The 26,708-nt window shown below is 44.5% G+C and overlaps 1 protein-coding gene across 1 annotated transcript; it reads left to right on the top strand.

The window, feature by feature from the left end:
• The first annotated feature begins 820 nt into the window (after nucleotides 1–820).
• CAPN14 (calpain 14) lies at nucleotides 821–22,509 on the top strand. The gene is made up of 20 exons (XM_066547769.1): nucleotides 821–1,051; nucleotides 3,214–3,283; nucleotides 4,219–4,337; nucleotides 4,946–5,082; nucleotides 6,205–6,379; nucleotides 7,076–7,141; nucleotides 8,450–8,535; nucleotides 9,783–9,857; nucleotides 10,491–10,654; nucleotides 11,349–11,520; nucleotides 14,472–14,681; nucleotides 15,217–15,253; nucleotides 16,098–16,160; nucleotides 17,698–17,755; nucleotides 19,455–19,519; nucleotides 19,971–20,039; nucleotides 20,156–20,234; nucleotides 21,341–21,457; nucleotides 22,152–22,207; nucleotides 22,483–22,509. Exons 1-20 carry the CDS (start codon nucleotides 821–823, stop codon nucleotides 22,507–22,509), a joined length of 2,076 nt encoding a protein of 691 aa, XP_066403866.1.
• Nucleotides 22,510–26,708: the final 4,199 nt, after the last annotated feature.

Below are 26,708 nucleotides of genomic sequence, written 5' to 3'. Positions count from 1 at the left end.
TACTGAGATTTTAGTCATTATTTCTCCCAGCAAGGGGTGGTGCAAATCTTTAACATAGTTGCTAATATTAAAAAAAGACCTAGGACATCACTCTCTGGTGTTTTTTAGTGGGGGGATGAGAAACATCTGTCTCAAATGTTACAAGGAAAAAAATACCTCAGCATGCAATTTCATGTGTGAATCTGTGATGTTCAGCAAGATGGAATGTGAACTCTTGGGGAAGATCATATCATTCTCCAAAATGAGGCAAAAAGGGCAAAATAACTATCATAGGAGTGTGAGTCGTGGCTTTCTAAAACATAATGTATTCCATCTTTCTGTTAGCCTTTGTTTTATCTTGCTTTTTTTTTTGGGGTAGGGGGAGGGGAAATAACTTCATGCCAGAAAGTGATTGAATTAAGACTCATTCATGTTGCAACACGTTGTGAAAATATCCTAGAGAGCCTAAAATAGTCAAGAGGGAGACATAGAATAGCCACGTGTATGGCTTCAAAGCTCTGGTAAAAGTCAGTGGGGTCACTTGTTTTGATTTCACTCAGATCTACAGCGATGTTAAAGCCTTGAAAATGCAGTGGTAAGTGCTCAGTTAGAATTGGGTGAGCTCCTACTTCTCCTGGGAATGCCACTGTTCCTACCCACCCCTGCTGACTAAGAAGAAAATTTTAAAAGTCAGGATTAAATTTGCTTTTTATACTTACTTTAACTGTCAGGAATTCTTCTGAAAAGACACGCCTCATCCGAGAAAACCAAGAGTTTCCAGCAGATCCCTCCAGAATCCTCACTGGAAGAAAATTATCCTGGTGTTACTGGAGACATCAGCATGCCTTTCCTGCTGTGCTTGAAAAAAAAGAAGCCACCTGTGCCTTTAGGCAGGAGCATCTTTCAAAAACACACCCCTCCCATCCAGCAGAACTACCAGGCTCTGCTGGAGTCGTGCTTGAAGAACAAATGCTTGTTCACAGATGACACCTTCCCTGCTCACATCAGCTCCATTGGAACAGGAGCACTGCTAAAGAAACTGCCCCGAAATTTACACTGGAAGAGGCCACACGTAAGTGACTTTCAGTGAGCACTGAAAGTGTGTAAGAGGATGATTACAGATGATAGCCAGCAAATAGTTTTAGCATTGAACAGCCTACTCTTAGACTTTAATTTAAGTGTACTTTAATGTCTCTGGGGATTACATTTATTGCATCAGGTATCATTTTGGAAGCTGGGGTACATGGAGTCTCATAATTGCCTTTGAAGCATTTGTTGCCCAAAATCATGACCAGCTTTGTTCAGTTTATATCCAGTAACACCTGGAGCAGGCAGGGAGAGGAGGCAAAGGGAGCAGGGAGAGTTGGTTTCCTTGGAGCTCACGGCTACAGGGATCTCACTGTGATTCTGTGGTGACAGATGAGATCCTTCTCCCCACAGTTCAAGATCATGACCTCTTAGAAGATTTCTGAGTTTCTAGACAGTTCTTAGCCATGACCCCTCTCTCCCATGGACTGTTATAATGCTGGAGGCTGCTGCTTTCCCAGACAGGGCAAGTGCCTTATCCTCTTGTTGGGCTAGTTTTTTTTTCCCCTGCTTAACTGTTTAGTCTATTGTACTTGGAGTAATCTTTCCTCAGCTCTCAAGGCTGAGCTCCTATCGCAACCAGTGACTGAGCATCAGTCTGTGAGTTGGTTTTGGTTTTGGGGCCTTTGTTTTCTACTTGTGCTCACATTTCCAAGGCCTTTGCTGGCATTCCAGGCTGAAACTAAACATCACAACAAGAGACACCCAGGTGCAAGGGCTGGTCACAGAGCACCTTCTCATAACAAAAGGGTAGATAACAAGTGTAGGAGGCCAGGACAGGGGCCTGGCACAGTTAGATAAGGCCTGTTATTAGCAATGCCAGTTCTGCTCTTACTGAGCCACTGAGCAAAGTATTGACAATCAGATCCTCCTGAAAGCAATGTACAGAACTATGTATTCAGAATTTCAGAAGTCCTTTTTCTGTAGGGAATTCTGCCAGGTAATATCAGATAGCATCTCCCAGCTAAGTTATTTTCTGCCTGTCATATTTTGTGAGATTTAAACAATTTCCCAGAAGGATTGAGTTTCTGCAAAAAAAAAAAAAAAAGGTCAGCATGAGTCCTGGCCTCTACAAAGCCTTTCAAGTGTCTCCCCATCCCTCAGCTATTGGAATGGCCTTGAAACTTCCTCTGTCTCTCAGTGGACTATTCTGCTGCTCTGCTATGATTGTTGGGGTGTCCTGTGTAGGTCCAGGAGTTGGACTTGATGATCCTGACGGGTCCCTTCCAACTCAGCATGTTCTGTGATTCTGTGAGTCTAAACCTGCCTTGTGAAGAAGGCTGCTGTTTGCTCTGGATGCCAAATTTTCTGAGCAAAGACTCTCTTAGAATGGATGCTGTGCATCCTTCAGTCCCTGTGTTGCAGAGGAGATGCTGAGATTGTGCCATTCAGCCTGCAGGCTTGTAGCTTGCTGCATCTATGAGTGATGGCCTGCAAACTGAGCACCCAAACTCACCAAGGGCAGGGCTTGGTGTCTAATTACTGTGACTGCCTTCTGAGGGAAGCTGTTTCTTTGCTGCTGCCTGCAGGGGATGCCAACAGTGTGAAACTTAGCTTGAGCAATTTCTGGATCATTCGAGTAAAATATAATTTTGACACTTAGGTTATTAATTTAACCCCAGAGGCACTTGTGAGGGGGAAAAAAATCACCACACCATTATCACTCTCTGTACAATTATTCACAGACCTATTCTTGTCACAGCAACAGGAATTCTGCAGCAGCCATCAGTCTGTAGCTCAATTGTCAGTCAAGCTGTGGAGATGTCAGCCAGCTTGGGTGAAAGTTTGATTCTCTGCCCTCATAACGTCTTTTGGCTGGCACTTGTGTGGAGGAGCAGGACTGGCAGCTTTGAAGGGTTGTCTTCTCAGCATGGTGACCATGGAAAGCCATGGTGATGCATCTGAGCACCAGTGACTTTGGCTGGAGACCAAATTCAACATAGACCAAGCACAAATGTGTGCCCAGGCTGGTGTCAGGTTAGCCAGAGCACATAACAATAGATTTATACCTGAGCCAGAACAATGTCTGCTGGAACAAAGGACTCTCAGTATTTTAAAAGCTTTAACTTTCAAGCTAAATCAGCTCATGTTACTGGCTTAACTCTCTCCTCCTTTTTTTTTCTTTCCTTTTCATTTTGTGCTTCCCAGGCTTTGCACAAAAGTCCTGTATTTTATGCTGCACACAGAAAGCAGCCTGATCTCTGCCAAGGATTGGTGGGTAAGGAAACTCCTTTGTATAAATATCTAAGTATCTTACACAAGACAACATTTTGCATGGAAGTTTGAATGCATAAAACTTGGCATGGAAATAGAAGGTATCCATCTCCTATCTCCACTTGGCACAGTGTGGATGAAGCAATAATTTACTGGCATAGGCTCAGTAAATAAGCTGGCAAGCTTTGAGGTGGGATTTGAGGCATGAGAGGTGTCTCCACAAGCTGAAATCACCATTGTGTGTTGCTTCTGCCCCTGCTAATAGGAAGTGTTCCTGTACTCTTACTGGTCTGTGGTGTTGCTGCTTGACAATTGAACAGAAACCACAGAAGGGCTTTATATTTGTACCTAATGCTCAGCGTGTGTTCTCTTCTCAGCCTTGCTGTTAGAAAAATAATTTTATGCCTGTGTTGTCTAAAATAAAAGACTATATTGCCATCTGAAAAACAGGTAGAGGTGGGATGGGACTAAATTAGTTTTTAAGTGCTTTATGTCCTTAAAACCAAAGTTTGCTAAGTACAGTCTTGCATGTGAGATCCACTGGAAATTATTTTCCTTTCTGAAAAGCTAATGTTTTCAAAGAAAAATGGAAAAGTTTTTTTTTTTTTTAATAGTGTGCCTTTATAGAGCACAGAAAAAAACCCCATGCAATGTCAGTAAAACACAGAATGTTTCCATTGACAGTTATTGCTTGCTAAATTTCTTATTTAACCAAACAGTACCCAAATGAAAAGATCATGAGAGAGCAATTATAAACCAATCACAGTTTGGTTAAGTAAAGAACATGCCTGGATCATCTAATTTTGTGTGTATGATTTGTTAGAATTGTAAAGACATCAGCACAACAGCTCTTCTGCTGGGATCTTGGTGGTGCTGCTGAACTTGGCTGAGAGCTCTCACTTTTCAGCCAAGTGCATGTGTCCGTTTGTCTTGGCGCAGAGAACTGCTGGTTCCTGGCGGCCCTGGAAGCCCTGACATTCCACCAGGACATCTTGGCTGCAGTTGTGCCACAGAACCAGAGCTTTGAGAGGAAATACGCGGGCATTTTCCACTTCCGGGTACAGCTGCTCCCCCAGATTGCAGGAGCTCCTCAGATATCCTCTGCTGTGTTTTGTGTCACACCCTTGGAGAATTTGTATATGTGGTTCCCTTTGGCCAGGGGCAAGTGGCCAGAGGGTATCCCAGGCTGGAGAGGAGCCCATCACCCCTCCCACAAAGTAGCACAGGCAGTGAATCAACTGCAAGCCACTGAGGAAACACCTCTGCTTGGCTGCTCTCTCCAGCTGTGTCCTACCCATATTTTAATGCCAACAAAACCCTTTCTCAAGAGTGGCAACAGTCAGCAGGACCTGAGCACATCAGCTCAAATCTTCTACCCCTTTGCCCACCTCTGTGTACAGCTCTGCTACCTTGCAGTTAGGAATTCCTTCCCCAGAAGTCCACCTGTGGCTAATTTCCCTGCTGACTCGTTTTACACCTGATAGATGCTTTGTTTACTCCTCTGGCTGGGTGGGGCTGAGGAACTGGCTCTGTGGGTGAGTCAGCACGTCCCACTGACCCACAGCAGCCTGCTCTGTACCCACAGCTAAGCTATCTTGCCTTTCCTGTTGTTTCAAGGGGAGGTCCCTTCCAAGGGAAACATCAGCTCATTCCTTTCCCCTGACAGTTCTGGCACTTCGGGGAATGGATTGACGTGGTGGTTGATGATCTCCTGCCGGTGAATGAGGCCGGGGAGCTGCTCTTTGTTTCCTCAGTCTATAAGAATGTGTTTTGGGGAGCCCTTCTGGAGAAGGCATATGCTAAGTAAGTGACTCATTTCAAGTTATGCAAATAGTCTCTCTGAAATATGTTGGTTGGTGCCTACGCAGTTTGTTCTTGTTTATAAATGCATCTCCTAGGCCTTGCTACATTTGGAGTGTAGTAGATGGCTCTCATCTATCTATTATTACACATAAAAGCTGCCATTGCAGTAGCTGTTATCAAACCAGGCCCTTGAGTTTAAATCCAAGGGTTTAGGTGAGAAAACAAGCCTATTGTGGGGGGTTGGTCCTCTGAGTGTTATCATTGTTTGCAGTGTATTGGCTGATCCCTTCCTTGTAAATACCACAGAGGAGTGGAACACCATAGATAGACATTTTCGAATGTGAATGATTTCCAAAGCCTCCTTTAATGTATTATCAATGTGAGAAACCTCCAAGGATTTTCATTTTGGAGGTCTGCTGAAGCACTGCACTTTGTTTTGGCAGTTGTTTTTGCTCTCAGGTCCTTGAAGCTGAGGCATGTCACAAGGCATGGTGAGAGCAGGGGCTTCCCTCCAGGGTGTTTTGCCTACAGTGGTAGTATCAGCACAAAGAAGAAAGCAGCATGGCCTAACTGATGGAGTTTGTTAATATTTGGCTGAAATAATCTTTGCAGAGCAGGGAAAAATGCTCTAGTTAACACTGAGAGAAAGATCACCCAAAGGTGAGAATGTTCAGTTATTTTCATTTGGTGTTAGTGTTATAATGAAAAGACTGGGCCAAGTTGCACTGGAGTGATAAAGAAAATCAGATTAGAGACTGAGCTCTCAGGACAGTGTCTCTCAAGGTACTATATCTTAGCTACAGCTCAGAGCCTGGTGATAAATTCAGGCAACATTCTCTGAGGCAGAGTTATCAAAGAATCGTGACGGGCATGTTCTTATTACAGTGCAGTCAGGGATGACAGCTAGTGAAGAGTCCCTTTCAGACTATGGCCAATCTTGGAGGCAATTTTGTAGATTCTTCTCTTCCCAAATGCCAAAAATTCCCTTAAAATGAAACATGAGTTACAGCCTTCCTTTTGCTTTTTGCACACTTTTTAAAAAATATTTTTGTTGGCAACCTGTTCTCAACCTGTCATCTGTGATGATAACCCAGAGAATATATTGATGTCTTTTTTTGCTAGACTCTATGGCTCCTATGAAGATCTGCAGATTGGGCAAGTTTCAGAAGCCTTGGTGGATTTCACAGGGGGTGTCAATACAAGGATCAAGCTTGCAGAAGCTCCTCCTGATCTGTGGGATATACTGACAAGAGCCACCTACAGCAGATCTCTCATGGGCTGTCAGACACACTTAGGGGTGAGGCTTGGAGTGACATCAAATGGCTTTACAGCTAAAAACCTTTCCAGACCCCTTTCCCTCTGCTCAGCTGGTCATTGTGACTCAAAATGTATCAAATCTGCCCTATGTGGCTTTCTGTAGAAGTCATATTCTTCATGTTAAACTTTGCTCATGGATTGATTCCATGATGCTCTCAGCACCCTGTTGTTATGTTTAGGAGCTGGTTTATCTATCAAAGAAATTCTATTAAATAGGGACCTACTGCATTTTCCCCTTTGTGTTAAATAAATTTTCCATTTTTACAGGTGGTGCAGTGAGACACATATGGAATAAAGTTATAGCTAAGGTAGAGACATGGGTCATTCAGAACATGAATTGAAGTCTTGGCTTCCAAGCTTTAGGCTACCACCTCAGCTGCTGGGAAACTGTTTTGCTGAAAATCAAAACCTAACCTCCTGGACTTCCTTAAAGTGACATGGTGTCTAGCTGAAGACCCACAATTTAGGAAGAGCCATTAACAATCAACCTTCCAATTCCAAGCATACTGAAAAATCTGGCTCTTAGGAGGTTCCATTTTATTTATTTATTTATTTATTTTCAGTTCTCCTGTTACTTTGAAAGTCATTGCTTATGGGTCTCTGGCATTGGTATAAGTATGCTGTATGAGTAAGGATAAAATAAAATGTTTCTTTTCTTTCTGTTTCTTGTATACAGACAACAAAGGTCCTGAAGAATGGGCTTGTTGCTGGCCATGCCTACACAGTAACTGGTATTAGAAAGGTAAGACCAGCCCAAATGTCCTGGGCCCAGGTTCATTTGGATATTAGCAATTTTTATTGCATTCAAGCATTGACCAGAGCAACTATAATATCTCCTCTCCAATACTCTTGAGACTGTGGGCTTTGTTAAGATTGACATTTTAAGTGTGTCCATTTTAATTTGGAGGCCTTGATGTAAAGGACAGTTGTTATAGATCAGTGTATCTCTAAGGGTGGGAATGATTCATAGGGCTCTGCTGACACCATCACCTAGAAATGCATCTCAGCTGTTAAGAATGAAAGGCTTGCCTTTGGGGCTGCTGGGAGGATGTGCTGAAACTTGGGCATGTGCTTTTTACTTGGGGTAAAAAGTCTTCCTCTGAAGCCAGTGGAGAGGCTATAGAGAAGTAAGGATGTAGAGGCCAAAATATGAGAAACTGCAGATAGAAATATGAGTCAGGGGTGTGGAGTAAGGGAACTGACCTGTGCTCCTGTGCAGACAGTGCAGGGGGACCCCACTAATCTGCAGAAGTACTGTTGGAGTCCCCTTAGCATATTTGTCCAGAGGTAAGGGACTTGAAATAATACATCCCAAAGAGTAGGAGCTTCTTCCTCCTGAATTGGTGGATGACTGTCTTGTCCAGCCTCAAGAGGAGGTTGACAAGGATGGCAAAGACTGTGTGGGGCTTTGGACATCTTGGTGAAAGCATGTTCAGTGCCTGTAGCAAGAGATACTAGGAAGGGCAGAAGAGATGAGCTGGGTGAGGCACATCTGTGTCTCCCACAGGAGGAGTTTATGTGTGGAGTTTTTCAACAACGTGTCTGTCAGTCTGGCTCTTCTGATGAGATGAAGAGCCAGGCAACCTTAAGGGATTGACCAAGCATGTGGAAACAGTGTGAAGTCAGCTGTTCTGCAGGGTGCTGTCAGCAAAGCCCCAAATTGGGGCTCTCCTTCCACCACTTCAGGAAGCATTAATCTGTGTGGACACCCATGGGGGCTGCATTGTGCTGTGCCATTGCACTGGGGTAGGACTTGGTTTTCACACAAGTACAAAATGAGCAGATGCTGGAAAGGAAGAGGAATTTACAGTCAAGCCTTTAGATTAGGAATCTGTCATGTCTCTGGTTTCAGTTTAGAATGTAAGATGAAGCACATTAATCTCTTTGTTGCTGGCATTTAGAGTTGCATGTTCAAATATTTTTATCATCATACTTGCTGGCATCTATGAGATCAAGCAAAATTGTTGTGAATATCTGACATAGTACAATGATATAAACCAGATGAGAACTGCTGAGACCTTGGTAAGCACAATGTTACTGTTTTCTGCAGGTGACCTGTCAAGATGGACCAGAAAACCTAGTGAGACTGAGAAATCCATGGGGAAAAATTGAGTGGAAAGGAGACTGGAGTGACAGGTGAGTTTACAAAAGGAAAGGTGTGACACTGAGCAAAGGAAAGGTTTCTTGGAGGAAAGATGCTGCCATCTTCAGGCATGAATTAATGTTGAGGGCAGCAGTAAGATAACACTTGCACAGACCTTCTGGTGTCAAAGCAATGATTCCATAGATTTATATGTCTCCAACAGACAGTGCTGCTGTAGCTGGCCTCACTTCACACATGCAGCCTCAATCAGATCAGTTCTACTTCTCATTTCACTAATGCCAGAGGAAACATAATATGAGCATGAGATGCTGTCCACCTTGCTGTGATGTGGAGAGCATGCAAAGGGACACATAGCTGTGCAGGAGGCTCTAAAAAACCCCCATCTTTCAGGACATAGTTTTTTATCGTGGGAGAGCCCTGGAAAAATCTTCCACAGGCTGCAAGGTGTTAGAATTGGATAAATAGGAAGGAGTTCTCTGTCCTGGCTGCTCAGGTAAATACAGCTGGGCATGAGATCAGAGGAGGTAGTGAGGTAAATGGGCTCCATATTTGCACCTACCTGATTTTTTTTTCTTTTAATTTGGACCCATGAAAGACAGTGCTTTGCATTCTAGACCATGGGCTACTGTAAAGTTGTGTCCTGTTCCTCTTTGAAGTGGAGCATGTGTCTTGTTCCAAGCTTCACTTCATTTCCTGCACAGGCTGTTTGCTGAGGCTCAGGGCATAGAAAGGAGGGAAGAGTAGAGAGGTCATTGGGAATGTGAATGGCTTTCACCTTGTCTGCAGAGCAGTAACTTCTCTGATGCATGTCTGTCACATAATGACAACACACCAGCTGTTCTGTTGAAGAGCATAATGAGCAACATACTGCAGGCCTGCCTTTGAAATGACTCCCAGCTGCCTCTTGTGCTGTCCTAGTCATTCATTCATTATGCCAAACACTCTTCCTATTATGTCTCCTTTAACAGAAAATTAACCAACAAAGCGGGTCTAGATTTTTATATTTTAAGTACTTGGAAGCTGTGTGTTCAAGTGAAGGGAGTGGCTGATGGAAATGGAACATTTTTGGCTTTTACTGCAGAAAACTGGACCCATTTAGCTACATCTCATGGGACCCAGTGTGGTCGTGGAGAGTCTCATGTGGCTGAAGGCATAGTGGGGGATAAGCATGGAGATATGTAAAAACAGGGATTTGGCCTCTTTTTATAGAGGAAGGTCATGTCCTCTGCCTTGAATCTGTGGCCACATTTGGTTAGTGGCCTCATGTTTTTCCCCTTAGCTCTTACAAGTGGGAGCTGCTGAGCCCGAAGGAGAAGATTTTACTGAGGAAAAAGAAGGATGATGGAGAGTTCTGGTAATGGCACAGTCTTGCTTCTCCCCTCTCTGCCAGCAGCCCTGGGGCTGCACCTGGAGCTGCACATTGCCCCTTAGGCCAAGGCTTAGGTGGTGAGCTTTAGTCCGTGCTCCTCTCTGCTTGATGCTGTGAGAAGCAGTGGCTGTGCTGACACGGAATGCACTGCTCTTCATGCAGGAGTGAGGGAGAAGCAGGGCATTGCTAGGTCACCTGGGGCTGATGGAGATAAAGGGCAGCCCCAGGAGCTTTTGTCCTGCCTTTTTTGTTGTTTTCTTTCTTTCCTTCGGGAAGCTCCTGTTTGCCGGTTTGTCTGCGGTTTCTCCACAGCTTTTACCACGAGGTGGCAATGTTGCCGCCCCTGTAATTTCATTGCGCTCCCTTTGCTGGCGAAATTATTTCATTCTCTGTTTCTCCTATCCTTTGCTGAAGTTTTAGTCGTGCATTCGCTACTCCTAGAGGCTGCTGTGGAAGCAGACGCTCTCTTCTTTACTGCCTAATAAAATATGAGCATTACCATATGTAACACAGAATGGTGTGGCTCCGAAGTTCCCCGCTCCCTTTTCTTTCCATTTTATGAGCCATATGGACTAAACTAAACTGCTGACAAGATGTCTCTTGGCACTCTTTTCCCAGGATGTCTCTGCGAGATTTTAAGATTCATTTTGTAGATCTGGTGATCTGTAAATTAACTCCAGACCTGATGAGCCAGGAAGATGGGAAAAAGTGGATGTACTCCTTGAAGAGTGGGAGATGGGTTAAAGGAAGTACAGCAGGAGGAAGTCTGGGATTCTATAACGGTGAGGGGTGCTCTTTTGGATAACTCTGGCTTTTGGATGCTCTGCTGACTCAGTTGCCAGCAGCCTTATAACCTCTTAACATAAAATTGATGACAGAAGCATGCACTTCCTGTTTATGCCTCCACACAAACATCAGAAATTAGCAGCTGAAGGACTTTGACTGGCTTCTGCTATCACAGAAGATGCACTGCTTGCAAACATAGGGCAGTGGGCTGATTATAGCATGAAATAAGCTTTAGGATCCCAGGATCAATTGCCAGCACTGATCTGCTCTAGGGCATTAAACTTGTCTCTTAAAATTTGCATCCTCAGCACCTCCAGGGAGTGTGTTTTAAGTAAAGTGAATAAAATAGTGAGAGGCTCAGCTCTTCTGGAAGCAGAGCAGGTGGAGTCTAAAGTCAGCTACCCTATACACCAGGGGTGAGAGAGGAATGGTGATACATTTATAAACAAAATGAGCTCTTAGTTGCATGTAAGCAGAAGTGTAGTTCCTTGTTCATGGGTCTTTCTCCTGTCTTAGACAGTAGTTGCACTGCTAAACTTGTAAGCTGCACCTTAAAATCAAATTCCTGTGGGGTGTGGAGATCCAGACAACCTGTGACCTATTCAGTCCAGTGCCAGGCATCATGTGGGAGGCTGGCAATCAATTTTGTGATGGAAAATGACATCAAAATGTTTTTCTTGTTTTACTTAGGCAACTTTTGGATGAACCCTCAGTACTGGCTGAATGTGCTGCCAGTTGAAGACAGCAAGAAAAGCCCAAGCACGTGCAGTGTGGTCATATCCCTCATGCAGAAACACAGCACCAAACACCGGAACCGAGCCCCTCACCTTTTCATTGGATTCTCACTCTATAAGGTGCAAAGAATTCCTTTGCTTTTCTTGCTCTCACCAAACAGGAGAATTTCCAGCCCCTGTAGATCATAGTGCTCTGCAGGCCAAGAGTTTTTGTGGCGTGCAGGGTGATCTCTGCTCTTTCCTCCTGCCTGTGCCCAGTCTCCTCACACATCAGGGCTAGGTTCCCTGGGGCTCTGTGCCCTGCTTGCTGCCTATCCAGCATGCTGTGTGTCACCCTGCAGAGCAGTGAGAAGTGCCTTTTGCTTCAAAGCACATTGGGATTTATTTTGCTGCCTCTGAGGGTATGTGCAATAGCTGGAAGAGGGTGCCAGGAGTCCCCTTACTTTGGGGTAGGAAGAGCTCTGCCCTCAGGTTATTTCCAACCATGGTAAAATTGTGCCTAAAAATTGTTCCTAGTATGATGTGGCAGCTGCTCATGTGTGCATACTGCTAGCTCCCCATGTGCCCACAGGTGAGTGGATATCACCAGGAGTGAGAGTTTCCTACCTTTAATTCTCTGCTTATCTGAGTACCTTGAGGGCCATTCTTCTCCCTTGAACAGAGCCACAGGTCTTGTTGCTGCTGTAAGCTTGCACAGTTACAGAGAGGTGACCGTGGGGAGGGGTTTTGGGTGGAGGGGCTGAGGTTTCTGAAGGCAGAGACCCCATATAGATGTTTGTAGCTGCTCTGCTTCCCAGGAATGGCTTGGCTGTGTTTGGTGAGGCACAGAGGTCCTGACTGACAGATGCTGTTTCTTTTCTTCCTGCAGGTGGGCCTACAGGTGAGTCCCTTGTCACCACTGCTGGCTGTTGTCTGGGGGACCTGGGCTGGCACAGCTGTTAAGACAATGCTGAATGTGGTGTGTTTGCCCTTGTTCCTGGGCTGACAGCGAGTGCCAGTACTGGAATTCAGTGAGGCACAGCAAGGCAGAACCATCCTCTGACTCTACTGAAAAGCAGCCGTATCAGGAGAGCTCATTGGCCTTGAGAGTGGGCATTGGTGTTTTGGGAGTCAGAGCTGCCTTTCTGCTGCCTTCCAGTCCTGGCATGAGGTGGGAAAAGAGCCTGTGCCCCATGGGAGTCAAAGATCTCCTGGGGAGCTCATGTTCCTGGCTGGCTGATGGTACAGGTGTTTTCAGCTTCTTCAGGTCAGCTGCATTTCTAGCATTTTCTTTATCCAAGAGCCTTTGGGACCTGAGAAAGAGCCCTGGAATTTAAATCCTGATTAAGTCCCGATTTTGGCCCTGACCTCAGAGGGCTATTTAAAACTGGGAAAGATTTTCATATTGTCTTTAAAGGGCATATCTTCCACTCTGTTACTGCTCAAATGAGAGTACACCTCTTAAATGAGAACTTGGGCTGGCAAAGAACTAGTTTGGGTACATTATATGGGCAGCACAATTGTGTTCTTAGTTATTGTAGACCCAGCATGGTAACCATGAGGTAAGATGCCACTCCTTCCTAACTTAAATATCTTGGGGACTATCAGGGTTACCTTCAAGGTAAACTTTCTGGCAGAGGAGGTCTGAGTGTGGCCCCAGGACAGTGCTCTGCCACACCTGAGTGGGAATGGTGGCAGCCAGGACTTCAATTTCAGGTTTGTAGTGGTTGCCAAGATCAATACAGAGAGATGGCAAGCTGAGAGCATCTGAGGTATTGGAACTGCTGTCAAGAGAGTATTGACTGGAATATAAAAACTTTGAATTTAACATAAGGGGCATGAGGAGGAGTAACCCTGAACCCTTCATAAGAAAGATTGCCCTATTAGTAAGAAAAATACTGGCAAAGGAAGAGGAATGGCATCTCCCCATGAGGCTGCAGAGTAAAATGGTTAACTGTTTTGAGGAACAGCCAAGATCAGAAAGTGACAGTAGTTTTAGCTAGCAGGATTATTTATTGGGCTTGTGTACTGGGCACTCAGTGGCATTAAAATTAGTTTCATGTTGCCTGCATCAACACTTTATCCATCATCCTGTGGCAGAAAAGGGCCTGCAGAGCAAAGAGTGCCAGACAGATCAAGGACACTTGCATGAAGTCAGGATGAGGGCTTAGGTTGCTCATGCAGTATGCTCAGACCACAGGTGTTCTAAAAAATCCTCTGCTACCAGATCCCTTGTGCAAAGGACAAGCTGGGCACAAAGTGTGTTGTCCCTGTGGGAGAAGAGGTGTTCTGGCTAGTGAAGGGCAGTCTCTAGAGCAGTTCCTGCCTGCAGCCATTTTGGCCCATATGGCAAAGACTTTTGCAGAAGCCACATTGACAGGAACAGCTTCTCGTCCCCAGTTCTTGCTGCTGTTCCTTACAAGTAGTGTGAGGGTTTTTTGTAAGTTGCAGGAAGCCCAGTCTTTTGCCATATTAGTATTGGGCAAGTGTGACATTCACATTCTCTGAAAAAATTTCTTCACCCAGGATTTTTCTCCTGGGAAGCTGAGAGGCCTCAGAGAAAAGGAAAATAATTCTTGTCTCATTTGCTTCTCCTGTGTTGTGCTCCTTTGGAATGTGTTTGGAGATTGTTTACCCACAGGTGATTGTTTCATTGGACTCTGATGTGAGTTGTTTTAACTCTCTGGCCAATTGGGGCCAAGCTGTGTCAACACTCTGGAAAGAGTCACGAGTTTTTATTATTATCTTTTTAACATTGAGTAAGTATCTTTTCTGTATTCTTTAGTGTAGTATAGTATTCTTTAATATGATATAGTACCATAAAGTAATAAATTAGCCTTCTGAGAACATGGAGTCTGATGCATCATTCCTGCCTTGGTCGGGGCATTCCCTGTGAATACAATAGGCAAGGGTGCTGCATAGTGAGAACCACCATGACCTGGGAAGAGACTGAGTCCTCTGGGCTCTGCTACCTGCTTGTGCTGTAAAACAGGCTGAGATGTGAAGGCAGGCTGGCTGTGCTCTGCCTGTGAGTCTTCCACACCTTTTGTCCACGTGTTCAGCTGCAGCAGAACACGCTTCTCTTACCTTTCTTCCCTGAGCAGTACCAGGAGAGCAACAGAAAGCTGCCCCCAGGTTTCTTCACCCGGCATCAGCCTGTGAACAAGCACCAGGTTTTCCTTGATGAGCGGGAAGTGACTCATGACTTCCATCTGGAGCCTTGTGTCTACATCATTGTCCCCTCCACCCTGGAGCCTCAGCAGGAGTCTGAGTTCATCCTGCGTGTCTTCTCCAGGAAGCACGTCCTTCGGTGAGATGCTGCAGCACCTAATTCCTTGGGAAAGTCTGGTCTTTCTACTCTAATGGGGGCAGCATAAAGACTTAACTCTGCAAAAAGCAGCATAGTCTCTTTCAGAGAAGCTGGCTCTGGATTTTTCCTGCCATAGAATTTTTGGTGGTTGAAACACTGGTTTTGGCCTTATCCTTTCAAAAAAGGCTGAGATAGGCCCACACAATCCTTGCAGCATGGACATGTTTGAGACTGTGAGAATGATAAGAGCTCTTTAGGTTTTGAGCTCCATTAGTTTGCCAGGAACTCCCTGCTGGCAGTGCTAGGATGGTTGGTTGTACAGAAATGGGTGCTTTGGATACTTCAGATGCCAGCAGCTTTTGGGGTCCTCTGTGGATACGAGGCCTTGCCTTAGTGCAGCTGTAACACCAGAGAATAAAACACATGGCAAGAGCAGGTTGGGGCCCCATCCAGGGAGGAGGAATGACACCTGTGCTGAGACAAACACACAACTCTGAGATCTGTCCTTAATGTGTCTGCTTTTTTGCATCTCCAGGGAAATGGGTGGGAACACGAGCTTCACCCTCTCTAAGGTGAGTGGGTGTGTGGGGAGTGGGGGCTCTGTGGTTCAATCTGCAGCTCTGAATGTTGGGGTTTTAGTGTTGCTCTGCCCTAGAGGAGAGGCTGAGTGAGAATGTCAGTGCTTGTGTTGCAGCACTTGAAAACACAGCTTGGGTTTACAGACAGAATCCTTTGGATCAAGGGGACAGATGCAGTCGAATGTGGGGGACAGGCAAAACTTTAGACAGCTTAGTTGCCCTTTTTGCAGACATCTTTTAATGACACCATTTTGCTTGCTCTAAAGTCTTTCCTGCTCGTGGCTTTTTGGAGACTCATGGTCCATTCTTGCACTTCTCCCCATCCCTTTCAGGCCTTAAACATTTTGAGGACATGATGGGACCTTAGCTCTACTATTCCCATTCAATGGCCTAAAGGTTATTTTCAAAAGAACCGGTCTCAGTAACAGTGCATGCACATCTGCACATCTTGTGCTAGGAAATTTATGGCATAGTCTGTTCCCCTGGCATAACCAGGGCCTTTCCTGCCTTCATCTCCTCTGTTGGGCTGTATAAAGAAGAACAGAGACTCTTCTCTCACAGAGTGAGCCCCATGCTTTGCACAGCTTGGGGTGGGGTGAGAGGAATCTTTCTCCCCACTAAATGTTATCTGAGTATTTCTCTCCAAGAAATAGCAGTTTTGTGATGTAGGGAGGTGGGCTTAGCAGTGGGCTGTATTAATGATGTAACACTGATTGCAGAGGTGGGCAGAGGGTGGAAGGGGCAGGGAATGGAATGCCATGCTGGGAAAGCATCTTTAATAATTTGGTTGACAATATTTTTCTTCTGCAAGTTAATGATTTTTTTTTATACCTTCAAGGAAATTGTTGATAGGTATGAAGGCAAGATTTGGGAGGATTTCTTCACAAAGCATTTTGAACAGGTAAGTGCTTGCATGAGTAAACTCCTCCAGAGCTATTATGTAGCTCTGTGAAAGTAAAAGCATGTGGATGTGTGGGGAGCAGAGAGGGGGCTATGGAGAGGAGGTTGGACTCTGTGTACAGTGATGACTCCACACAGCAAATTTGCTTGTGAAGCTTAGCAATGTGATGACTTCTCTGCACAACAGGGTGTCAGTGCCTGGAGCTTAATGTGAGCGTGGCAGTATCAAGAGGCTCAAAAGGCATTAGGAAACTGATGGGCAGAAAGTCCATGAACAAATGCTAAAGGACTGAGCAGGGATGTACCCTCTGAGATCACTTTTCCACCAGGGAAACAGCAGAATGGACTACAGAAGCTGACCAGGCTCACATGCTCTCCCTCAACATGAATTCCTGTTGCCTGTATTGGGGACCAAGTGATGGGCTGTGTGGCTCCATCCTATCCTTTGGGGAAAGCTGTCTCTTAGAGAACACCCCTGAAATATTGAACCTTGTCTCACACATACTTCATCACAGCTGGATGGCAACTAACCTGCTCTGAGATGTGAAATAGATATTGGGTATCCCATCATGTTTTCCCCCTAATTTTCCTAGTGAAATATGATCCTTACTGTGAAAGATTCTTTTTAGTGATTTCTCTGGCTTGATTTGGGATGGAGCTGAGCATCACCACTGACTGTGGTGAGGGATGTAAATGTTTCACCTTCCAGAAAAGGTCACTGTGTTTATTTAGCATCATACCCTGCATTTGGCAAACACAATTTCATAAAAACAGATTTGGACTTTTAATAGGAATATCTTGAGGGAAGCTGTTACTAAAAACAAGGAATGCTTTCACTTTTTGCCCCTTGTTTAAGATTTTGAGAATGGTGTGGCTTTGATGTGCTAGAAATTGCCATATACTGTGAGGTGCTGGTCCTTTGCTGTCAGGATGTCCAAGTACACACAGAGCACCTACTGCCATTTCTGAAGGCTTTGCCCTGGCATCTGTCAATGATCTGAAAGCAGGCTTTTATTTTTGAAGAGTGACATTTAAAAAAATCCTCCAAGCAAACGATTGTCACAGCCTTTAAAAGATTTATGAACTTTAGTATGACAAGGGGGAGGGGGAGTCTCTGCTTTGAAAAGTTTGGGGAGAAGTATTCCAAAGTTTCAGGTTGTTTGTTTGTTTGTTTGTTTGTTTGTTTGTTTATAAAAGATAAAATGGGAATGTTTGAAGCAGATCTCTTGACAGTGTGCTTGATGGGACAGATGGCACCAGGGCTGAAAGGCCTGCATCCTCACTCAGTGGAAATCTGTACTACTGCACTGATCTGTGTGGAGCCCTGAGAACTTAGCCCAGAGCACACTGCAGCTCCTGCAGGCTCAGGATCTTGTCATATTCAAAGGGAGTCTTTTCTATCGATTTTCACAGTGGCTGGAGTGGGGCCAGAAAAGCAGAGAATGAAGATGGGGCATGCTGGGAAAACAAAGAGGGAGAAAAGTGATTTACTACTTAGGAGAAAAAAAACAAAACTAAAATTCTCTTCCATATCACAGAATCCTGAAATAAATGCTGTTCAGCTCCAGAGGATCTTGAATAATATATCTTGGAGAAGTAAGTGCTGAGAAATAATGTTTCTGTAAAATAAGCTCTCTCAGAGAAAAGCCTCAGCTGTTGTATCTATTGCTTGAATTCTGGGAAGAGAAACTGGCTTCAATCTGACTGAACTGACTTTTCTGATGCCATGTTAGATTTCCAGAGCAAAAGGATTTGCTGAGGTGTGAATCAATATGGCAGAAATGTTATAAGCAGAGCTAATCTAGTTTGAATTTCAACAACTGAAATAATGAGGGAGGAGAGCAAGCATGGATGCAGATTTTTAATTTGGCCTCCAAACCCAGCTTGACCTCAGCTTTGATTCTGAAACTGTATCTCATCTCAGCCTGTGCCACTGCTGAGTCTCAGCAGCACCAAAGTAGAAGATGTGGAAATCCTGGTCTGTAGGAGTTGGTGTGGTGGAGGAGAGTCTTGCCTTTACTTTCATGTGCTTGGTGCATGCATAGGGCTGCCCCTTGCTCTGTGTTTGGGGGACAGGATGAGGTGCAGGTGGCCTCTGGAACCCATGCCTGTGAGAGCCAGGTGAGCCCTGAGCTGGTCCTTCTCACGTGTAGCATCACTCTGCTGGGGGCAGCCCAAAGCACTCCACAGGTTTGTAATTTGGGAACAAATAACACTACCTGGGCAGCAGTGAGGCATTGCAGTGGCTGTTCTCTCTGGACAATGACAATGAAATTACAGATATAATGATGAATCCAGATTTTTTTCCTGGTTTCTTCGCTGGTAACAATCAATATGCAACATAGAAAATGCTCTGTCCAGCCATTACAGGCAACAAAGAAGATGATCCAAAGAGTGATGTGATGCCTTTTTCACTTAAACTGAATTTGATATTACTCTCTTTTCTGCAAAAGATATCTTGGGCAAAGATAGTTCTTCTGTCTTTGTAAACTGACCCACCAGGCACTGTCTTATCTGTGAGAAAGCAATGTTGAACAGGGAATCTTTACTTTTAATAAATTATTGATTTTAAGAATCATTTTCAAATCTTTACAGTACTTGGTTCATATTTACTAAACAGGGCTATTACAATTTTAAAATTATTAAAGCATCCTGACTTCCTGCAGAGAAGGGTTTGGTGAGATATGATTCTATCCCTTACTCAGTGGAAGGGGCAGACCAACTGTAATCATGATTTTCAGTGAGATTAGAGCCTATTTCTGTTATTCTTCATGTAAGTTATATATGAACCAGGAATGCTAAGCTTTGAGGCAGCATCATGTTTTCAGCAGTGCCTGTACTTTTAATTATATTAACAGAGCTGGCAGCGTGTCTGTGAAAGAGAGGGAGAGAGAGATGCTTAGTACAAGGGTTTCAATTAATCTGCAGTGCTGTTCCCCAAAGCTCTTCAGGTCAAGTGACTTTGCTCAAGGTCATGCAGTAAATTCTGTTTGGGATTAGAGCTTTGGATGTCCTTTTCCTTCCATTTTCTCTAATAGCTGGAGATAGTGTACCATATTTCATTCTATATTACATGCCTGCAGGGAGCTCATATTGGATTTTCTGAGACTAGTAGAATCCATCCTGTTGCCTCATATTTTTATCATCATAAATGATACATCTTCTCAAGTGAGTGTAAAGTTTCACAAAGGCTTTGGGGCCTGAGCCCTCTCAGGTAAGGGGGGATTTTGTGAGTCCATTTTTCTGAGAGATGTCCAATGACTCCCCAAACCGATTTTTTTTTTTTTTCCTCCAGATTTCCAGAGTTTTCACCTGAATTTCAGTCTGGATTCTTGCCAGGGAATCTTGGCACTCCTGGATGTATCCTTGCCATGAGTGATACTTCTGACTCATATAATACTTTACCAGAGCATTATTTCTTAGGCCAGACTGGGTGTTACTGTGATTTCTTTACCACCAGGACATGGCCCTGCTTATTGAACTTCTCACCCTCCATAATAACAGTTCAGCTGTGACAGAATGGAGCTGCTTTGGGAAAGGGTTGATTCCTGCTGCTTCTAAAATCAGCAGCCAGGTTTCCTTTGACTTTAGTGGGATGAGTCTCTAAATAGGCACATGGGCTAAGAAATCATTATTCTCATATTATAATTGCATGGGTGTTATAGTGGCTGCAATTTTTTGGGTTGTTTGGGGTTTTGGTTGTTGGGGTTTTTGGGTTGTTTGTCTTTTTTTTTTCTTTTTTCATTTTTTAATATATGTAATGGGTGCTTTCTAATGTTTGAGATGTTTTGACCTTAATGCTCCCACTAAGCTGAATGCCACTGGCACACTGAGTATCCAGGAATTCAGAGTCCTGTGGAAGAGGCTGCTTTTCTATTTGGTATGACAGTAATTTCTATGCCCCCTTTCAATATTTCCCTGCTCACAATCCCTTTGGTGTCTCCTGCTGGGTTTTGGGTGGTTTGGTTTGTTTACAAGTACTCCCTCACCCCACAGGAAGTTTTCCAGAAGAGAGACACCAAGAGATCAGGAAAGCTTGACCTTGTGGAACTGCACGCAGCTGTACGGGAGACAGGTGAGCCCACAGCATATTTTGGCAAGTCTCATCTTCTTGCTGAAGAAAAAGCACAGGGCTGGGAAACATCTTGATAACTGTGTGTAGAGCTCAGGAGGAGTGGAAAACATTATAGTTTGCATGGCCTTGGCTATGTCATCTTCCTTCTTTAGCTGGGTCAACACGTCTGAAAATTATTTTGCCATGTGACAGGCTGCCCACTCTTTTCTCAGTGTGGTCTCACACTGAGAGTTGTCTGAAACAGAAGTGTCTGCCTATTTCAGATCCAATTTTTAAATCCCTTCCTGTGTGTTGCTAATTGAGTTTTAAAAGATTGTTTGGGGTTGTGGGGATGCAGGAGGCCAGATCTAGCTCCTATTAAATTGCTGCTTCTGCTGAAAACGACAGCTCAGGGACCAAAACTGGAAGTGTGAGACTTGCAGGGAGGCTAGATTGTTGCTAGACTTCACTAATGCAGTGTCTGAGGCTTGATCCAGAAATGGAAGATGATCCATATGGGTCCAAATACTGGACTGAGCTCTGCTGCTATTACTGTGCGTTGTGTGGGGGCTGGAGCTCAGTCTTGTAGCTTCCTTTGCATGTTTACACCTTAAATATCATTCCTCTTTTTGGTGCATGTTCACCCAGTTCATCTGAGTCAGTGAAAGCACAGTGAGAAACCTGGGCAGACCTCTGCTAAAGCAAACTAAAATCCCAGGCCATGAATAGAGAATGCTTTTGTTCCTTGCAAATGCTGCTGCTGCTTGACATTGGGATTGATGCTTTCTGTATGAGCTTCCTCTGGATTTTCTTTTTCATCTCCTTTCCTACCCTCTTGGGAATATTGCTCTTAAACCCAGCTGCTGCTATTACCCTCATATCCCATGAGCAAAAGAGGCCTATTTGTATTTTATTTCAACTCTGCAAGGACTGTAAGTATAGGGGAGCAGACCCGAACCATTTCAAATTTGGATGAGATATCTTCATGTAGAGATCTCATTTGGGCTGGCTAATATTTGATTATCTTAGGCCAGGCTTGAAAAACAAAGCTGTTGGAGAAGAGATGAAGACCATTCAGTTGTGCCATCTCATTCTGTGTTCCTTTTTTTCCCCCCCATTTTATGTAGGCATTTCACTCAGCAATGAAGTCTGTAATTTGATGGCAATCAGATATGGTGACCCTGAGTTACAGATCAGTTTTGAGAGCTTTGTTTGCTTCATGCTTCGAGTGGAGATCATGGGAGGTGAGGCTGGCGCTCCGTGTCTGGCCAGGCAAGCTGGGCTGCCAGCTGAGCCATGGCCCCTCTGATGCTGTTCCCACTGGCAGTGGCAAGGGGGAAAATTGCAGGACTGGATTTCTGAATAAAGCAAGAGTAATCAGTTTAAAGCGAGGGACAGATACAGAGGAAGCCAAGCTCTCTCTTTACCTCCCCAGCAGTCCCTTCCTACAGACATCCAAACTGTACACATCAGTGATTCAGCTCTCTGCACATTTGCACGGGCCTTCTGTAGGAAGAGGAAATTACAGACAAAAACTACTTGTTTTCCTTGAAAACACAACCTTGAAATACACCTTTTCCAGGAAGAAAAGAAAGCTTTGAAATATGTCTTTGGTGGACTGCAGTTTGATGATGAGAGAGCTGATACTCAGACCATGCTGCAGACACTTAGCACATGTCTCATAATTGTAGTGGGTAAGGTTGGGACCACCAGCATTTTGGGGTTTTACAGATGGATGAGCAGACAGTAACATGCCTGACTTTGTTCAGCTGCTCCCAGTGTTCCAGCCTTCAGGGATCTCCCAGGGACAGAACAGAGAGGCTCTGCTCTTGACAATAGCCTACAAACTCTGCCTTTGGGGTTTTTCCTGAGGCAGTGCCTTGGCTGTGGTGGTGTCTTGGCTGTCAAGTTAACGCTCCTCATTTGCTTCTTTTGCAGAGGCCTTTCGCAACTTAACCCAAGATGGCAAAGGGATTTACCTCCGGGAGTCTGAGGTAAAGCCCACCCCCTGACTGGCAGCTGAAGATCCCTTTGTTGCATGTGGCACTGCATGGTTTATTCTGTAGCCTTAGAAAAGGTATCCTTAACTGACCAGGGCAGGTTACAAACAAGGAGGTTCAGGCTTCTAAGTTTTCTGCTTTATTATGGCTTCTGTTTCTTCTGGAGGTAGAATATCTTCATTGCCCCATAGTCCAGTCTTGGTGTGAATATGGTAGGGCTTTCACATGGATGATGGATTATTTCAACCCCCTTTCCATATTATTTTCAGTGGATGATGATGACACTTTATTCCTGAAGCAATGCTGTACAGGAGGAGACAACAAGACCTGTACCAGGATGAGGAAGGCTGCCTTGTTTCAACTTTTTACTTCATATGAAAAGGCTTCCTCAAGCAGACTTAACATGATAACCACAGACTTGGTGAACTGAAGTTTTACTGATTAATGTATTTATTTTGAGTCCTATTTCACTTCAGACAACCCTACTGAGGAGAGACCATTGGATGCCAATTACCACAAGTGCGCAGTGTGACACCCTGGAGCGTGGTGGCTGAGTTGTTGGGGCCACCTACTTCATGCTGATGTAATGCTGCTGTTATAGGCACACATTGTGGCAGTGCCCAGAGGCTGTGCAGCTCTTGAATCTGTGAGCGAAAAGGCCCTGTCCTGAGTAACTTGTCACCTGATGGAGGGATCACAGATCTGTAGCTGCTAGGCCCATGATAGAGAGCTGGAATCTGTGGGCTTCTGAGAAAGAAGGGGTGAAGACTCACACTCCTCCCTAGCCCTGACTTGGAAAGGTGATTTGCAAGTGTTCAAACCATCTCTTTTGCTTTCATAAATTGACATAGCTCTATTGAAATGGCCCTAATTTGATTTGACCAAATGATGAGCTGAGCCTCCAGTTGTTTGTTGTATGATGATTGTATTTATTTGATGATTGTATTTATTTCAGAAAGGCAGTGAGTTTTCTCTGCAGATTGAAAAGTACAGTACAGTGAAAAGTAAACTGATCCCATCTTAAGAGACTGACAGGGAATGAAGGTTCTCAGTAGGATGATACAGGAGCTGTCTGATAAAATATTTGGATATTTATTTTCTATAGGGTGAGCATGTGTGTGTGTACTTCTAAAGGACGCAGATAAATGTAGGCTGTAGTTAATTAAATAGTACAACCCAGGTGTGTGGCTGTGAGCAGTGTTAGAGAGCATGGAATAAGTGGGACTATTCACATCAAAATCCATGTGAGAGTTACTTGATGCATCTGTCTGTAGGATCCTTTTCCACTTTCTTACCATTGATTTATTTGGGCTGGAAATTTCCATGCTAAGTGACTGTTACAGGTTGCTGCTTTGATTTTTTTTCTTTTTTTTCCTTTTTTTTGCATTCCTGCAGACAGCTCAATTGAGGCTCTTTTACAGAGCACAGCCTAGTCTGAGTCTGGGTGCTAAATGAATCAGAGCTCCAATGGGAATGAACATATAATGAAAGATCACACTCTAATACCTTTGTAGGAAGGAGTTATATTAAGCTTGCATAGGCAGCCTTCCCTCTGGCTTTTGGTGACTTTTTAGGTGCTTAATCTCACAAATACTTTTTTCAGAGTGCATGTGATATTCAGGAATGGGGTGGACTGTGAGTAAGAAAGTAAACTTGGGCATGACTGAGCTCAGGGATGTGCTTGCCACTGCACTGAGGCCTGAGCAATAGCATAAGCATATTTATAGAGGAACTCCTTTGCATATAAGTGTTCCCTGTCAGGAGGCATTAAGCAGTAAAAACAACAGCATGCACTTTATTCCTCAGAACAGTCTGTTTCTAAGCAATATCATTTTCATCCTGTTTTTATGAGAAAACTGTTAGAACCAGATAAATAGATGGCTGTGTTGGTACTTGTTTATTACAGATGATATATCTATCATCTATTGGGAGCGACCTGCTGTGGAGTCACAGGGTTCAGTCTGTGGAGCAGAGCAGGTTGGAGGGGACAGGGACACCCAGGGCCCCTGGAGCAGCCGAGGGCTCCGTGTCCCACTGGGCTCCCAAAGAGGCTCCGTGTCCCGCCGGGCTCCCGAGGAGGCTCCATCAGCAGCTCCCCTCTCAATGCACGTCTCTGTTTCCTTTTATGACTAGCAGCTGAACATGATGGTGCAAACTAAATTAGCCTGATTTAATTTGCACTCAACTCAGCAGGGGATGTTATAAACACTGATTTACTGTGTGCAGGAGCAGCGTTGGGAGAACCAAAAGCGTTGATTGAGGGAGCGTAGGTCTCGCTTTTCTCAGCGTGTTTCGGAAAGGATGGTCCCTGTCACCCGTGGGAGTGTCCAGGGGCATCTGTGTGAGTGCAGAGTGTTCACAGCAGGCTCTGTGGGACATGATGGGAGGGAAATCTCTCAGTCCCAGCTGGGTTTGTTGCACATTTAGGGCTGGGAGTGTGCTGGACATTGCTCCGCCACAGGCTGTGTGCAAAACTGGTGCAGGACACCCAGTTTCACGTTGCAGTTCATTTTAATGTTGTACACATTGTTTTTTCTATCAGATTTTGTACTTATTTACTTCACACCTCTTTAATGCAGAGCGATGTAATTGCAGGGAGATTATTTTGCTATTGATTACTTGATCCAGGAAAGAAACAGAATTCATCCATGCCATGAATCACTAAGCATTTGCAGCAATAAACTTTATTGAGCCATGTGACTTGCTGTTACAGAATTGTAAAGAATCCTTTACTGGAATGATTATACCAAACCATGTACAATTCAAACTGAATTATCTGGCTCACAATAAAATGTTTTTGGCAAGGGCACCTACTCGGACACTGTGAAGCTTTTATATTGCTAACAGAATAATGTTTTCTGGGCAATTCTGAAGATATATTACTCCTCATTTACAATGTGCATTGTGAAAAAAATGGTCTGAAATGCTTCTGAAGGATGCATTTGTTTGTAACCACAGCATTTACAGGGATGCTGAGCTGTGCAGTGGGTGGTATTGCTCTAGCAGAAATGAAAGTGGGACTATGGCTTGAGACTAGTATTGCTAATAAAAGTCCTTTTTGAAAAAGGCAGGTGCAAGAATAGCAAATAATGTCTGTAGTGGGAAGAGGAGATGGATGGTGAGGTATATTGTAACGTTAAGGCTGAGATGAAATTGAAAGGAACTAATCAACCCTTTGCAAACAAAGTCTTCAGCTAGAGCTTATTGCTGCAAGCACACACACCTGAAGTATTTCATGTTTCCTGGATATGGCTGGTGTGCATGTTGAGGGTGCAGCAGATACCAGTCGGCCTCACTGCTCACGTGCATTCTGCATGATCAGGGCTTCTGTCTAGATGGCAACAGGACAGGCTTTACTCTCAAGCCTAACAGGACTCCAAAAGATCTGAGACTTACAGGAATGACAAGCAAAGCTGGAGAGGTCATGGCTACAGGGAAGAGCTGTGGCAGTTTTAGGCAAAAAGGGGAAGAGCTGTCCTCTGGGGACAAGTAACCACGAGGCAAATCAGCCCAAGATCATGGGCCCTTGTCCTTAGGCAGCTAGGGATGACCACCCTAGAGATACCAAGCTGGCCCAGGTTTGAGATAGAAACTCACAGATTGAGTATTTCTGCCTTTCTGGGTAACAATTAAATGCTGGTGGGACACTGCAGTGTAATTCTCTGTCTGAGGTCACACCTTGCCTTTTACCCGTTTTACAGTGGGGCCACCAGAATTTCTGCCTTATCTAAAAGCACATTGCAATCCTTTGCTAAGAGGCATTCTATTCATGCAAAAGGCTACTGCACTATCAAAGCTGTCCAAGCTGTGTCAGCAGGCTTTGATCACACCACAAGATGCTCTGTGTGGAATGAATAATGTTGCTTTGGTTTTGATTATTAAGCAGTACATGTAATCCTAACTCCATGACCCACAAATGGACCTCTAAAGGGCAAGTTGTCATTGGACTGGCACCATGAAAATGAGAACTTTTGAAACTTTTGGAAGGAAAAGCCTGTTGCCAGGGGCAGATGGTGCCTGAGAACTGTCCATGAGCAGAGTGAGTGCAAAGTGTCCCACTAGTGCAGACCTTCGTATGGGGCAGTAATGGGATGAAGAGACAACATGCGGACATAGAGTCAAAGCCACTGCTAAATCCAAGTGTCCACCAGTCCTCAGCCACCCACTCTCCAGTTCTACAACCCCACCAGGAGACTCAATTCTGACAATGGGATTTCAAAATTTGCAAACCTAAGTCTTCTTTTATTTCAGGTCAATGTTTCATGGAAGGCTGGGGAGACTTTTCTCCTAAAGTTAGTCCTGCTAGACTCTGGTTGAATGCAGACCTGTGCTCCAGTGTGGAAGAGGGTGAAAAGCTGGAGTGTGATACAGAGGAATGATGTTTTCATTATTATTCAGAAAATTGAAGGGCAAAAATCCCCTTTGTTAATATTTGCAGTGCCAGGGGGAGAAAGATCAGGTCCCCAGGGTGATGGCTGCTATGTGACACAAGAGC

This window comes from Molothrus aeneus, chromosome 3, assembly GCF_037042795.1.
Source record: "Molothrus aeneus isolate 106 chromosome 3, BPBGC_Maene_1.0, whole genome shotgun sequence".
Taxonomy (NCBI): domain Eukaryota; kingdom Metazoa; phylum Chordata; class Aves; order Passeriformes; family Icteridae; genus Molothrus; species Molothrus aeneus.
The sequence above is the reverse complement of the archived record's forward strand: the minus strand, read 5'-3'. Positions and strand labels throughout refer to the sequence as shown.

Bases quoted from the DNA above. Each gene is read 5' to 3' on its own strand.
- CAPN14 (XM_066547769.1), top strand. From the start codon at position 821: ATGCCTTTCCTGCTGTGCTTGAAAAAAAAGAAGCCACCTGTGCCTTTA. The intron at 1,052-3,213 runs GTAAGTGACTTT...TGTGCTTCCCAG, and splicing joins TACACTGGAAGAGGCCACAC to GCTTTGCACAAAAGTCCTGT. The intron at 4,338-4,945 runs GTACAGCTGCTC...TTCCCCTGACAG, and splicing joins CGGGCATTTTCCACTTCCGG to TTCTGGCACTTCGGGGAATG.